This window comes from Bombus vancouverensis, chromosome 16 (assembly GCF_051014615.1).
Source record: "Bombus vancouverensis nearcticus chromosome 16, iyBomVanc1_principal, whole genome shotgun sequence".
In the NCBI taxonomy this organism is placed as follows: domain Eukaryota; kingdom Metazoa; phylum Arthropoda; class Insecta; order Hymenoptera; family Apidae; genus Bombus; species Bombus vancouverensis.
The window spans coordinates 9,442,839-9,457,904 of NC_134926.1; the positions used below are offsets into that span (position 1 = coordinate 9,442,839).

At 41.5% G+C, this 15,066-nt stretch overlaps 2 protein-coding genes across 2 annotated transcripts in view; one reads left to right on the plus strand and one right to left on the minus strand.

Annotated features, from left to right (window-relative positions):
- The first annotated feature begins 902 nt into the window (after nt 1-902).
- The window catches only part of dnc (phosphodiesterase dunce), a 396,997-nt gene continuing 382,833 nt past the window's right edge, over nt 903-15,066 (plus strand). Inside the window, exon 1 of the mRNA XM_076625387.1 lies at nt 903-1,150. Within this exon, the coding sequence (XP_076481502.1) occupies nt 915-1,150 (236 nt within the window). The 5' untranslated portion in view covers nt 903-914. The remainder of the gene's footprint in view (nt 1,151-15,066) is intronic.
- LOC143303728 (uncharacterized) lies at nt 3,761-9,855 on the minus strand. The gene is made up of 3 exons (XM_076625399.1): nt 9,477-9,855; nt 8,042-8,571; nt 3,761-7,972 (listed from the first exon to the last, which is right to left on the minus strand). The coding sequence occupies exon 3, from the start codon at nt 6,153-6,155 to the stop codon at nt 4,308-4,310; it is 1,848 nt and encodes a 615-aa protein (XP_076481514.1). The 5' UTR covers nt 6,156-7,972; nt 8,042-8,571; nt 9,477-9,855; the 3' UTR covers nt 3,761-4,307.

The following is a 15,066-nucleotide window of genomic DNA, read 5'->3' on the forward strand; positions in this document are numbered from 1 at the left end:
AGAAAGAGCTTAGAATTGACACTTTCAATGGAAGAGTTGAAATAATCGTTGCTGATTTCAACATTCGTAAACAGTTCCATTCTTAACTGTAGAATTCACGGGCGAGTCGGTTTGTCTTAATTTTACGGAGCTTGGGGCCAAAATAAAGAAGACTTTTAAACTGTCGCCGCGAAATTGGAAGAAACTGCGTATTTATATTTCATTAAGCTCAGAATCTTTGTCAATGACAAATTTTACTTTTGGGACGATCTCGAGTTCGTGATCACGAAAGAATCTCACAGCTTCAAAATTGGAGAAGAATCCGATTAGTGAAACAAAATTTCGAAATAAAGAGAAGTTGAAAATCGTAGAAGACTAAAATTGAAATAAATATCAGCATACTATAAATATATTAATATAAATATATTAAGAAATATAATTGACAAATATAAATATATTAAGAAATATCAGAAGAAAGATTCAATATGGAAGAAGGAAAATGAAACGAAGAGAAGTAATTCAGCCAACGATAGGTTCTAGATAAATAAATCAATTAAACAAAATCCTAAAATTACGAAACTTTCGTAACTATGTTAATTCTACGACAGTTGCATTTCAAAACTTAATTTTGCCGGAGTCTGTGAGCAAGTTGGAAAGGAAAATAGCAGAAAAGAGAAGAAGTTATGGTCTACTGAGACATTCAGAGGATTCCTGGCGGTGCAGAGCGGAAATTCTCAAAGAGACCGTGCTTCTTGGAAAAGCAACGTTAAGATAAAACTTCCTCCGCAGTGAATCTGAAACTTGTTCTCTGTCGGGGTGTGTCTTCTTTCGCGCACTTCCAACCCTTGCGCATTCGCTGCAAAATTTTTCCAGAGAAACAAGTAACAAGGACAGAAATAGCAACAGGGTTGCTGGAAAAAAAGGAAGAGAAGGAGATGATGAAGTCGGACGATAGGAAAAGGGAGATGCTTTCGAGACGGGCGTGTAGCGAAAGTGGGTCACATCCGGGGTCTCTGGGAACCGGAAGTGGACCAGGGGGCGGCAGTGGTCATCTTTGGGGAAAGAGGAACCAGGGACGTACTTCGGCGCCTGTAGTAGGCCATGCTAAGCACCCAGCCATCATTCTCAGGACCAGGAGGAGCTGGCCTGTTGCGCCAATGCACTACAGAAGGTAGGGAACTTTTAATCAAAAATTCGATATAGTATATTATTTTGATCGTCTATTATCTAATGTAATTGTGTATAAACAATAGTATATAATAGACAATTTTATTGAAAATTGTAAAAATGTTATACAGGCTGGTTGGTAACTGGTGGTACAAGCGGAAAGGGGGTGATCCTACGCGAAAAAAGAAGTCGAAAATATAAAATAAAAATTTTTTTTTCATTTTTTAAATTGTTCCATCGAGACAACGATCTACAGTGAGATCCGCTACAACGAGACGCGATAAAGTGCACGCGTACCGAGCGAAAATTCAAAGTCGATTTTCTCGAAAACAAAGCCTCGAACGAACAATTTTTATTCTATATTTTCGACTTCTTTTTTCGCCTAGAATCACCCCCTTCCCGCTTGTACCACCAGTTACCAACCACCCTGTATATTAGAGAAAATTCTGATAATTCACGATTCTAGATTACGTTTACTTTAATTACAATTAAATTGTAATTGTGACTTGGAGGAATCGTTAGATACGGAAATTGAATACAGGAAACAATTCTGATGATTCGGGATTCTTATTCTGAAGAAATAAGAATCCCGAATGAATAAATGAAATTCTAATTCTAATTTCGGAAAAGTATTAGATGTAGGAGAACATTCTGATGATATAGGAGGGTTACTAGATATAAAAAAATTTTTATGGAAATTCATATAGGAACATCGATAGATTAACTTTAGAAAAAGCGTGAAAAAATTTGTCGTACACTTTTAAAGAGATACTACTTTGGTATCGTAATCGTGATCGCGCTTCACAAGCACGAGAGAAACCACGATGCGAGCAGGTCGTTTCCTTTTCGAGGAGAAGTGGAAATAACGACGAGGGTGTCGTTATTCTACACGACTGCGCGCGAATTATCTCCTCCCGCGGCAAGCGCGATAATTGTGGTCTGTTTATTAACGAAGACGGGACCGCTCGTACAATGGACCAACAAAGTGCCTTTCGTAATTCGCCTTTTCTCCCTTTATTTTTATTCGCAACAACCAAATAAGTCTTTTCACGAGGAACTCTGTTAATTATTTAGCAGAATCGCTCGAGTAATTTCATTTGTCACGAGTAATTTTTTTTTAAACCATTAAAGGGTATCGTATGAATTGTTCAAAGGGTAGAAAGATTGGTCCAACCATCAATGCTCTCTTCCTATTTGTTTTATTACTCCATCTACCTATGCCAAATTTTTCAATTGCAAAAATCTATTTACGAGTATCTCACGCCTGAATGTAGTTTAAATTAAGACAAATAAATTTTTTCTGAAATATTTTTGGCTTTTTATTTTCTCTCTCTTTTAACGTACGTTGTTTTCTTTTTATGCAATTTTCTAAGTACCAAATGTTGTAGATTTCAAAGAATATTCTCACTCGAAATAAATGTAATAAGTCGCAGACGCGGTGCACCCCTCGTTTCCAATATTCCGTTTCGCCTAATCATCGATTTCTTTCCTCGAGTTCGTAGTTAATGACACACGTTCGCGGTATTACGAAGATTCGAACGCTCGAATCTTGAACCAGTCAATCGATAGACTGGCAGACGTTGCCCTGCTGGGAATCCTACTGTTTCTTTCCCTCGAGTTAGTTACACCGGTTTGGAATTGTATAAAGAGGTCGCATCAGTTGATTAAGCATTGCCATTTACCTCGTCGTACTGTAAAATTTATTTTATTTTTTTATCGTCAAACGTTTCATTTCATTCGTAAAGTTTGGACGATGTTACGTTTTCGGTATGTTACGATAATTGAAATATTGAGTTATTCTGGCTATATCCGTCCCATTAAAAAATATTAGTGTAGTAACTCTTATTACATATATAGAACGCCTAAAGGGTTGATTTTTTATTTTTCATAGGTAAAATTAATATTTCTATGAAATACCACGTCTAATGTAATACACTCTTCAACAAGTTAATATTTTCAAAATGGACAATATTCATTGCTCGGAAGACCGTGTGTCACGTATGTCTGGCCACAACGACCCTATTCTACTTAGCCGCCTATTCCACATATTCTTCAATTTTACTTTAAAACACGAACGCTAGTCAAACAAACTATTTTCCTAATTCAGTTCCCAATGCCAGAAGCTATCGAACACGCTTAGAATTCTTGTTCATCGCGTGAAAGGCAATTACGGTATAGAATTTGAAGTGGAACCCGAGACCGCAGGTCAACCGATCAAAACTCGATAACTGCAGCGGATACATAGGGTAACGATACAATCAGCTTCCATTAAACGTACAGTATAAGAGTATGAAACAGGTCTGGGTTGAATTTGGAGTTGGAGAACGACGATGAAAATCAATTATTTATCCAGCTCACTGCGTTAAGCCACTTTCCACGTGGAAACCTGGATGGGTCGTTAACACCAACGATGAGATGGTGGATAACGCAGCACGAAGCTAGAACGAATATTCAATGCGTTGACTGGGCCGAAATCGAAACTGAAATGCCAGCCTAACCCCGCGAGACTAGCCTAAGTTTTCTTCTACGTTGTCCGCAGGCTATCGCGCAAACTTTCCTCGAATTATCGGTGTTATTCTTGGGAATTGTTAAAGGAAAATTAATATACTGATAATACAGGTCCATTTTGGATGTTTTTAATCTTTATGCAGTACAGTTGTGGGATTATGGATTATATCATGCTGAGGAAGGTTTACAATAATCGGTGGGCTTTATTATTACTCTAAAATGAAAAATGAATTATTTTAAATGAATCTAATAAGAAAATTAATTTCAAAATTAAGTATAATGTTAGAAAGTAAATATTAAAGAAAATTAAGTATAATTATTCCAACCTAATTCACGTGTAACTCAAACTTTTTTTTTTTATATGTGAAGAAATCCACGATGATCTACCTATGCGTTTGAAAGGAATGCCCCCCTCCCCCAGCGTACTCTCGTCGTGCCAATTCTATCGATCCTATCGACTAACTGTGGAGCACGACTCTTTCTCGGCGACCCACCGAACGTCTTTTATATTTCCGTCTAAGTGCCGACCCCTGGAACTTCAGGGAGGAGGTGCGGCCAGCACTCTAAACAGTTCAGCCACCACCGCTAGGACGACCGTGCTCTCCCGGATGGTCTGGAAAAGCAAGTCTTGCGCCCGTCTCGACCGTCCCAGATTAGTTTGCAGAAAGCGCATTTGGTTTCCATTTTCCTAGACGAAAGGTTTCTACGGTCTTCTCTGGTTTGCGAGTGACTGCTTTCATTCCTTTCTTCGAAGAGATACAAGACGGTCCCCCCATCCTGTGATCTGTCGGTGCCCCAAGCGCCTTGCAGAGAGGACATTTTGGGTTTATTGCGGTGCATTCTTTGGCTATGTGTCCGGAGATGCCGCACCTATAGCATAAGTGCTCCCTGTTTTCTTTCGAGGTGCACGTTTTCTTCACGTGCCCTATCTCCAGGCATCTAAAACATTGCAGAGGTCTTCGTTCGAAGGTCTCGACCTTTGCTACTGACCATCCGATGGTTATTTTACCCGTCCGGACCAGCTTCCTCATTGCATCTATTGGGCATCGCGCCCACACGGACCCGAGACCGTCTTTGGAGGTGCGAAGTTTTCCCAGCTGGATGTCCTCCACCTTGCATCCTCCTTTCCGCGCCAAGGTCTCCCTTATCTCGTCTATGGTGGCCGAGATGTCTATCTTGACCACCTTTGCTTCCGCAGTCCGGTAGGGTGCCGCCACTCGGATCAAGTTCGGGTCAAGGATCTTGGTCAGCTGTGTTGCGAGTGCGCTGGCCTTCTCCCTCTTTTGATCCTTTGGCACCTCCAATATGACCCCTCCGGTTATTGCCTTCCTCATCTTTATCGAGTCGATGCCGACCTCAGTCAGGTGGATGTTGTCCCTGGCCATGGCCAGCACTTCCGCGTAAGATTTAGCTATTCCTTTCTTGATCGTTATGCTTACCGCCGATGTTCGCGGGCGGCGTGGAAGAGCCAGTTTCCTATTCCTTGTTTCCTTGTCCTCTGAACTTTGCTCCGGAGCTTCCATCGAACTCTTCTCCTCTATTCCCGGAGTTATCTTCTTCGATTGTTTTTTCTCCGCTTTCTTCTTGTTCTTCTTCTTTGCTGCCTTTTTTCCTGCGGACTGGCAATCCATGGCAGTCGCTTTCCCTTCTTCAGGGACTTCCCTGGACACTTGGGGGTCTGAAACTTCAGTCTCTGTCCGTTCTGCAATCGGAGCAGAGGAGACCACCTTTTCCAGCCCTTCGTAGTACTCATCTGTTTCCCTTATTAGCGACTGGTACACATCCAACTTTTGCTCCAACTCGTCGAGACGCCTTGCATTACTGTCCACATCCATGGCCTTATATTCGGCCACCTGCTTTTGGAGTGCCTTGTTCTCTGCCTCCAGTATCTCTATCCGTCTTTCCATCGAGATTATGGGAAGTGCCCTTATTGTCATTTCAACAGTGTACGCGATGATTTTTCTCGCCGACTCTCTGAGTGTTTCAGCCTCCTCATCCGTGAGGTCGCTACATGTGTCAGCCAACATGCTGATTCCTCCCGCCCTCCGGATCACCTCTGCTTGTACGTACAAAAAAGGCAACTTGCTCAGCTTCTGCGTGAGATCGGAAACTTCGGGAGACCCGACGAGACTCCATTCTTCATCGTCCGTCGTCTCCTCGGTTTGCAGACTCGTTATATGTTCAACGCTTGTCCGCACAGGCTCAGGAGCCGACTCCTCTTCCTCCCTTCCTCTCCTCTCTTCCTCACTTCCTCTCCTCTCTTCCTCACTTCCTCTCCTCTCTTCCTCACTTCCTCTCCTCTCTTCCTCACTTCCTCTCCACTCTTCCTCACTTCCTCTCCACTCTTCCTCACTTCCTCTCCTCTCTTCCTCACTTACTTTCCTCTCTTCCTCACTTACTCTCCTCTCTTCCTCACTTACTCTCCTCTCTTCCTCCTTTCCTCTCCTCACTTTCTCCTTCCTCTTCCTTTTGTTTCTTCGTTTCATTGGAGTGCGTATCATCTGGTCCGTACGGCCCTCATCTACCGAAGCTTCTGGGGGCCACTAAAAGTCTTGCGGAAAGGATGTCACCACCAGCAGAGCCGCTTACCGGCAGAGGGCTAATACCACCGGAGGGTCGCCAGGTACCTCGGGGTTGGCCGCTAATGACTGACGCACCCATCAGCCACCTCACAGTGCCCTCGACTGCGAGGTACCCCATCGCCGCGCACCTCTGCTTAGAGTTAGGGATTTTTTATAGAGGTTATCATCCTCACGGTCCGGCCAATGAAGGCAAGACCCCCGGTCCATTGAGACATGACCAATGGAATACGGTATTTGGGCTAGGGTTCCTCGGGATCGCATTCCCGTACTGCGACTCGCCAACGAGTCCGCAGCCCCCTGAGGGATTGGAAGTTGGGTGGTAAGGGAAAGGGGAAAAGTAGGAGAAAGAAGGGAAAAGTCATGACACCGGGCTCCTTAGTAAAATGCCCCTCCCAGCCTCGCGGCCGAGACCAAATCATGTCCCTTTCAGAGCCAGAGCTGTTGACGTAGGTCCGGCGGAATATTAACCCGCGACGACCCCCTGGTGTTTTATGCCACGATGATACCCTGCTCTCTTTCTCGGGAAGCATGGGGTTTTAAGTCACGTCACCATCCTTGTACAGTCAGCATTTTCTTCCGGAACCACCAGTCACAGTTCGAGGAAAGGATTGTGATATGGGAACAGGACAGAGGAAGGGTGTTTAGGATAGCCATTGCTCCGTTAGCCACTGTCAAGCCAGCGTTTACCAGGACCCACCAACGTGGAGGAGGAGTTGGCACTTGGCACTGGTGGGCGTGAAGAGTGCAATGCCACACCAGCATCTTTGGGGCCCATGCATTAGAACCTGGAACAAGGTTATTTTCTAAGGTGAACAATAAAGTTAACTTCGCTCTCGCTAAAGCGACTTCGTAGACATATTCCCTGGACGGTCCACTCCGCTGCGTAAGTAGAAGCAATTTCGCGTTGCCGAAGTTTAGCGGCGTATCGATTTTCAAGCACACACGACCAAGTTCAGCGGCGTATTGATTTTCAAGCACACGTGACTAGGTTCAGGTTGCTAGCACGTGAGCGTGTAAACACAGGTGTATCGTAAACGCTCGGTTAAAAATTGATCGCAGGGGACGCCTCTCGTATCGCACCAAAATCCCGCGATGGCCTTCCGTCAGATCGACTCTGCCATCAAAATGGTTTCCCCTCTTTATTCGACTTTTTCGAATGTATCGCTATTTTTACAGATGAGTACTTATCGATCTGATTTCAACGGATTTCCAGTTGACATTTGATCTCAATTTCGTATGATCGTACCAATTTGGTGCTTGCCTAATTTAGAAACTTTCCTATACACATTAGGGAATTTTAGATTCTATCGAATCCTGGTACTTCAACTTGAAATCAAATAATAGTTTGATAATAATTAATAGTCGTCACGTGGTCGCCGTCTATATGCGGCGCTCGTACCCACAGGTCATCTCGCGGATGCCGCCTATAAGCGGCGTTCGAAGCGAAATGGTTAATAATGAAAAGCAGATCGCGTACCCTACAAATCAATTAATGGACTTAAAATTTTGACATATAATGTTTGAATTATACTGCTATTAAAACTTCTCGATGTATACGTCGAGAGCCCTTCAAAATCATTCCATCGATATTCAGTAATTTACGATGATTCGATGTTTTGATTTTTTAGTGTTAGTTTAATCGTTCACTCCATCTGTAATCTTTGGGTGGGATTCCTTGACATGGCTTATAATGGGAGAAATTTGGAGAAATGGTTGGCAGACGAAATAAAACATATCTGAAAAGAAATAAAATGATAAGATACGAAGAAATTCAAATTTCCCCATCATTTTATGTGAAAAATTACTTCTGCTGCGCTGTTGGTAAATTCTACAATTCTTCGTGAAAATTTGTAACGTTCTTCCTTACTGACTAGTCGATATTGTAGATTCTGCATAAAGTAGCTTTCTATTGACGATAAATCAGAAACCTGTTTTACCATCAGCCAATTTGAGCTCTATCGATGTTTTTTTACATTACCTGTCTACGGTAAAACATAACTCATTAATGTTTCTATTTCTTCTTACTTTCAGGTAAGTCAAGTAACGTGTACTTTTTGTGCATGCAGTTAAATAAGGTGAGTTTGCATGTGTACAGTTACTTATACTCTTACTTATACTTAATATACTTATTAAGAAAGACAATATACATTCCTGCTAATTAATTCAAGTCGTTCAAAATATTCAAAATGTTCTCAATTCTCTTGTTTATCCTCCAGATTAAGAAAGATTCCTATTAATTAATGAAGCTCATAAACAGAATGTTTCGCAAACACCTATTATTCGTTATTGTAATTCCTCTGTTCCCTTGAACCATAGGACTTGTGCCCGTCATTTGCTAAAAAAATAAATTAATGTATCAATACTTGTATTGTAATTGTAAATCAAAGGTGAACGAATGAAATGATACAAAAGTAAGCTAGGCTTCTGACATGAGTATGATAGGCTTCTTCACCGATAAAACAATGATAAAACTATAAAATAAATAAATGTCTCAAAAATGAACGAATCAGCACTCATAATGTACATGGTCCTTTCGATTCATAAAGACATATCAAACGTACCGATAAAATTCTTCGATTTTTTCCTAGAACACCCTTGAAGCAGTTTCTAGAAAAGCTAGAATCCCTAATCAACAAACTCCAACAGATTGGACACACACACACGCGCGCGCGCGCGCGCGCACACACACACACACACACACACAAAAATTACGTAATTTCATAGAAGCACCAAACAGTCGTCAACAGTCCCTCCCAAGTACAGCAATCAAAGTGACAAATCACGTGCAACTATTCATTCTAATAATCCCCTAATTCGAATTAATCGCTATTTATTTGTCAATGCGATTATCATACAGCAACATGTCAAATGTCACCTGGCAGCCTTTCAATATTATTTGCCATGGGTACTGTTCTATAGGATGTGTTCTATAGGACGTATAGGATTTACTTCGATGTTTAATGAATTGGCAATTCATTGCGCAAGTAGTCTAGTTGGCCAGTGGTGTGTAATTAACGGTTATTGTAATAGCGAATAGAGTATGAACGATAGAGAATGATCGTTGATTAAACATTTAATATGGTCGTGCAAACTAATTCCAGTGAACTTTCCGTAAGTTTGTTTCTACGTTGGATCTGATAGCTGAGCATATGAAGAACGAGTTCACATGACGAAATGGTTAACTCTAGTTAAATAAGTTTTTTTTTAATCCTTGTGTCAAAGTATTCAATTGATGCTCACCTTAGACAATTTCATCAATTTTCTCTGCCACTCTATATGTATATCCTGCGTGAAGTAGCTGACGAAGCAGCACACGTGAGTTGAAAAAAAATTATTATTTAGTCAATACTTGAGAAGTTTCTACGAGATTACGTATTAATTCTAGTAGCTGTAAGATACTTGTAGAACATCTGAGTAGCTTTATCGGCCTACAAATCTTCATGGAAGGCTGATAGCTTCATTAGTCCTAATAGTTTCAGCGATTGTTCGAGTTGCAGTCTGCGATACTTCGAATGGTCCCCATTATTTATTGTGAAAGCTTAATGCTTTTAGTAGATGGACAGTAAATCCTCTTACTGCCACGAAACTAATTGTGTGTATCCATATAATTCCTAATAATAATTATTTATAATAATAGTAATTATTCACAACAATACGTAATAACAATTATCTTTAAAATGACTATCCATACTAATTGTCGTTCCTAGAATAAGTATCCATTATTCATAGAATGATTTTCTATTATATTATAGTAATTATCTATGGTACTACACGCTTACTATCTTGGCCACCAAAAGTCAGCGAATTCGTTTAATCCTCTAGATCCACTGATCATGTTGAAAAAACTTGCGGACATTGGTTGAAGGAGCGTCACAGTTGACTTCAAACGAATCCGTGATCAGCAGAAAGCTTTCAGCAGACTCGTCGAATAGGTTAGCCGATGTGTCTGCAATGAAGTTACGGCTTGGTATCGATCTATTATACAGTCAGTTATCAACCTGCTAGCAAGTAATGTGTGCGTTCCAGGGGCCGACCTTTTGGTCGACCGCGCCATACCTCGAGTTAGAAATTATACTACGAGGTGTTCGTCGGGTATGAGGGCCGATAGCATCGCCGCTGCGGTGGATCGCCAGTTGGAGGTATATCCCCTTGTGGCGTTCGCAATGTGAATATCGTCTCTTCTCTCCTGAGTTTACCCGTCACCGTTTTGTAGACAATGCCCCAGAGCTTTTTGTTTCCTTTTTCGGTTACGATTTCCCGCCATCTCTGGATCTTCGCCTTCGTCGCCATTTTCGTGCATTCCTACCTGATTTGCCGGTACAGCAGCTTTTCTTGTTCCCTCGTTGCAGGGCCCTTAGCCCTCTGGTACTTCCTCCTTCTTGCCCGGTAGGTGTCTCTATTTTCTCGTGTGATCTCCTCCATCCACCATGATACGGATCTATTGTGCCATTTCTTCTTCGGAATGGCCGCGTCGCAGGCTCTTAACATGATTTCTTCGTGCCATGCACACAGATTTCATAGTTCACGCGGCAGTACATTGCCATGTGTTCGTACCCTTGATATTTGTAACAGCGACTAATTGCTATATATTCCGAATTTTGCATGCATTTTAAGAAATGAATAATTTACCTGTCAACAATTTTTCACTTACCTGGGGGTGTATCTCAATTACCCAGTTGGTTTCCTCGTTGTGCTTGCGCCCCATCCCGAAGCAGAACTTCATTTCTGCTGCGTCTTCTTCTTTCAGCCTGTCCTGGTTCTGCTTCATGATACAGGCTAGTATCTCCTTCTCCGTCATGTCCCTTGGGATGTCAAATATTATCATCCGGAGCATGCGCTTGTGTGGGATGCTGTCCCAGCTTCTCATTTTCTGTAAACACTTTAAACTCTTCCGGCTTCGTCGTTTCTACCATTAGACCGTTGCTGTTGATTTTTCTAACGGCTCGAGTTACGAGTTTACAAGTGTAAACACCGCATCCCGCGCTTCTTCACTCGTTTTTATCTCCCCATCCTCTGCTTCAGGCCGGATTATAACCACGTCTTTCGGTAGTTTTACCGCTGTCTGAGCGACCTTGCAAGTCAACAACTGTCTCACGTCGTTTGCTGGCTTGCAGCGACTTGCTCACTGCGCACAGTATATCGCGCACCCTTGATTCTTTGTTTCGTCTGAGCCATGCTCTAACTTTCCTGTGAGAAAGCCGTTATAAAGCAGAAGCTCCCCCAGCAGATCTCGTTTTTCTCCCCGTTAGCTCGCTTCTTGCTTACCACCCGGCCTAACACTGGGCTTGCAACTGTCGCGTCTGTTACTGTTTCAGGTTTCTGCGCTTTGATTGGTTGCACTACCACCTTGGCTTTCATGGCTCTATACGTATAGTCAATTGGGAAACGGTTGCCTTCCGCTAAGTCCAGCGGTGTACTGATTTGCACTCTTACGTACTATGTCCAGCGGTGTATCGTTTTCCAAGCGTGCGCGATTAAATTCAGCGGCGTATCGATTTTCAAGCACACGTGACTAGGTTCAGAAGTGTATTGTTCTTGACATTCGCCCCTGAACTTCGACTCTTTCGAATGTCTCGCTATTTTTACAGACGTGCACTTACCGATCCCAACGGATTCCAACTGAGATTCCAACGGATTTCTAGCTGATATTTAACTTCAATTTCGTATGATTGTACCAACTTGGTGCTTGCCTAATTTAGAAACTTTCCTATGCACATTAGGGAATTTTAGATTCTATCGAATCCTGGTACTTCAACTTGAAATCAAATAATAGTTTAACGCGGATTTTACTTGATATTTAATCTCAGTTCCTCTGATTGTACAGAGGATTGTTCAATATTGATTTAGAGAATTTGTTGTCCCCGCTAGGGAATTTTTCCATTTCCATTGGACTAGGGTCGTACAACTTCAGATGTAATCATACCTAGTGATATTTAACTTGTTTTCTGCGGTTATAAGGAGTTCGAACAAACTCAACAAAGTTCGCCAATCTAATATACGCGGTGTAGTGTGCAGCAATATGGCGTCAAAAGATTCTACAATATTGCATTAAGACGCTATTTCTAATTTTATAAGGAAACAAACTTTCGCAACTTTTACGACTCGTAAAGCTTCCATTGGTCGTAACTACTATATCAGATAGTCAATTATTAACCGAACAATATATTGAACTATAGGCCAAAGATGAATTATTTTGCTTGAAAAATGACTTTTGCTGCGCTGTTGGTAAATTCTAAAATTCTTTGTGAAAATTTGTAACGTTCTTCCTTACTGACTAGTCGATATTGTAGATTCCACATAAAGTAGCATTCTATTGATGATAAATCGGAAATCTGTTTTACTATCAGACAATTTGAGCTTTATCGACGCTTTTTAGATTATCTGTCATCGGTCAAACATAACTCATTAATTCTCTTATTTATCCTTCAGATTAAGAAAAAGAACAAACTTTCTTACTAATTAATGAACACACATTATGCGTGTGTGTGGTTAGGCAGTGGAATTGCGTCGCTTATTCCCATTCCTTACAACTTCAAATATTAAAAATGTCGAGACATATATCGATTCAATTTACGTCTCGATACAATCACAATTTGTGATAATATCATCCACGCGATTAAGTGTAACCACGCATGTAATATTGCCGTAAATTGCAATTATAATTCCAAGTTTATTTACATTTATTTTAACGATATCATTTCCTCAGACGTGTTTTATCGCGTTTTACGCAATGGTCACTAGCCTTCGTCAGTATCATCAAGCGCGTTCCCACCCTTCCGTAACAAAGAGATAAGCAATTTGCAGTCGCAGAGTATCCGAGTGGAAAGTTTAACAATTTCCGTAATGGCACGCGCGTTTCTAGCTTCCCCTGATAATTGAACGAAATTCATTCAGCTATTTTCGAGTGGAGGGATTTAATGCGAACACATTATCTGAAATTCCCTGGCGTTATAACTAACGCAGTAATTACGGACAGCATTTTGATTTATCAGTTTAGATGCTTCCCCAACTGAAAGTGGTGAGATTATTTGTGCTTCAGGATTTTATTTGATTTATTCACCAATTACAAAATTTGACCCATTTATGAACGTAGCGGTGGTTGCAATAGTTTGCAGCAATTCCTCGATCGTCTAAAATGAAAATTATTATAAAATCCTGTAGATTCGATGAAATCTTGACTACGAGCCTCCTTTACTCGCTATTTGTTACATACAACAATAATTCATTCAAATAAAATTCTACGAAATTACCGATTTTATGAATCATTTTAAAGACATAAATGACCTTAACCTATTTGATGGTTCTAACAAAAACATGAAATAAGTCGTAACGTTTTTACCTTGTTATATATTAAAATTTGTTTTTCTGCTTATATTTCACTGCGATTAAGCCTCAACATTCTCAACTTCTTCTCACAGTTGTTTCTCTATAAATATCTGCCAGTTGACTAGCAGCGTCACGGAGGCTGTTTCGAGTGGCGCGCTATCGTGAGAATTTATATTGGACGCGTTTCATTGGACATAACCTAAAATCGATAGCACGCCGGCCGTGTCATCGAGTCCCAATCGCGCTTTAGTCGAAACGGTGCAACTCCAATTCGCCGTACTCTGCGCCCCTCATGGCTCAGTTTAACCAACTTTCTTAATCGCTTGTTCCTTTTGCCCTCCTCGAGGCCACTGCAACTTTTAGAAGCAGAGTACGGACGATCAAGGAGTACGATTCGTAGCGAGCAAATTGAAACGATAAATGGGCGGAAAAATATGAAATGCAGGCGAATAAATACGCGTTCTTACATGGTTTAGCAAAAATGATCGGAAATTGGACATTTCTGCGAAAATGTTATATCAATTTATGACGTTCTATGAAAATAAATAAAAACTGTGAGAACCTGTTCCACACAAATTCCAACAAATTCACCCAACTCGAACAATCCTCCCTACCACTGTCTTAATAAAAATCGTCGTCCACCGTGTAATATTTCCTCTTTTTTGATCAATTACCAAAGATTCTTTCAAATTTTAAACTTTTCCCCCGCTGTTCCCCTAAAAATTCCTCGTTCAACTTCACCAGAAAGATTCCAGTTCCTTTAAAAATTCTCGAGGACGCCATGGATTGCTCGAACGGTGGCGATCATCGCAGGTACAATGTCGCGTTGCGAAGTTGGTAAAGTCGCAGCCCAGGCAGAAGGGCGGTTATTGATTGGCTGCCTGTTGCTTTTAGCCCTGCAACTGCTGCGGTTACACAGCCTCGCCATCCCCATCGCCCCTTTGTTCCCCGCGCTCCCACCAAGGGCTTCTGTAGTCCGCTAATGGATACCTTTGCTCCGTTCACCGACTATTTGGATACTTGCGTTTCGATCGTTTTTATCCCCTCCGTCTATTGCACCCTCTTCTATACGCAACGAACAATCGTCTGAAGTTCACCCTCCAGCTGGTTCCCTCTCACTAAATTGTTTGCGTTTCTTAGATTGTTTTCGGATATAGCAGAGGATTCGCTACTGTTTGAGCTATTATTTAGAGTAGATCGATCGCGTTCTTTCGTCTCAGCGATTACGCAGTCTACGATGGGTTGTCTGAGAGGAGAAATTCATTTTAGAGGTAAGCGAGGAGGTGGGAAGAAATTTGTAAAAAATTTGAACGTCGTGGTGGATTATTGGCAAGGTTAACGGAAGCTTTGTTGCAAAGAACCTTATTTATATAAATGATAGGTTTAAAAAAGGGGGAAAGTTGGTCGCTTGATAAATTGGGGGGTTGGGGAAGTTTTGTAACGTCGAAGCGAAAATACGCCTACGTAAAAGGCGAGGAACGCGATCGTTGTTCTTTGAAATATA

Coding starts and splice junctions, on each gene's coding strand:
- LOC143303728 (XM_076625399.1), bottom strand. CDS start 6,155: ATGATACGCACTCCAATGAAACGAAGAAACAAAAGGAAGAGGAAGGAG.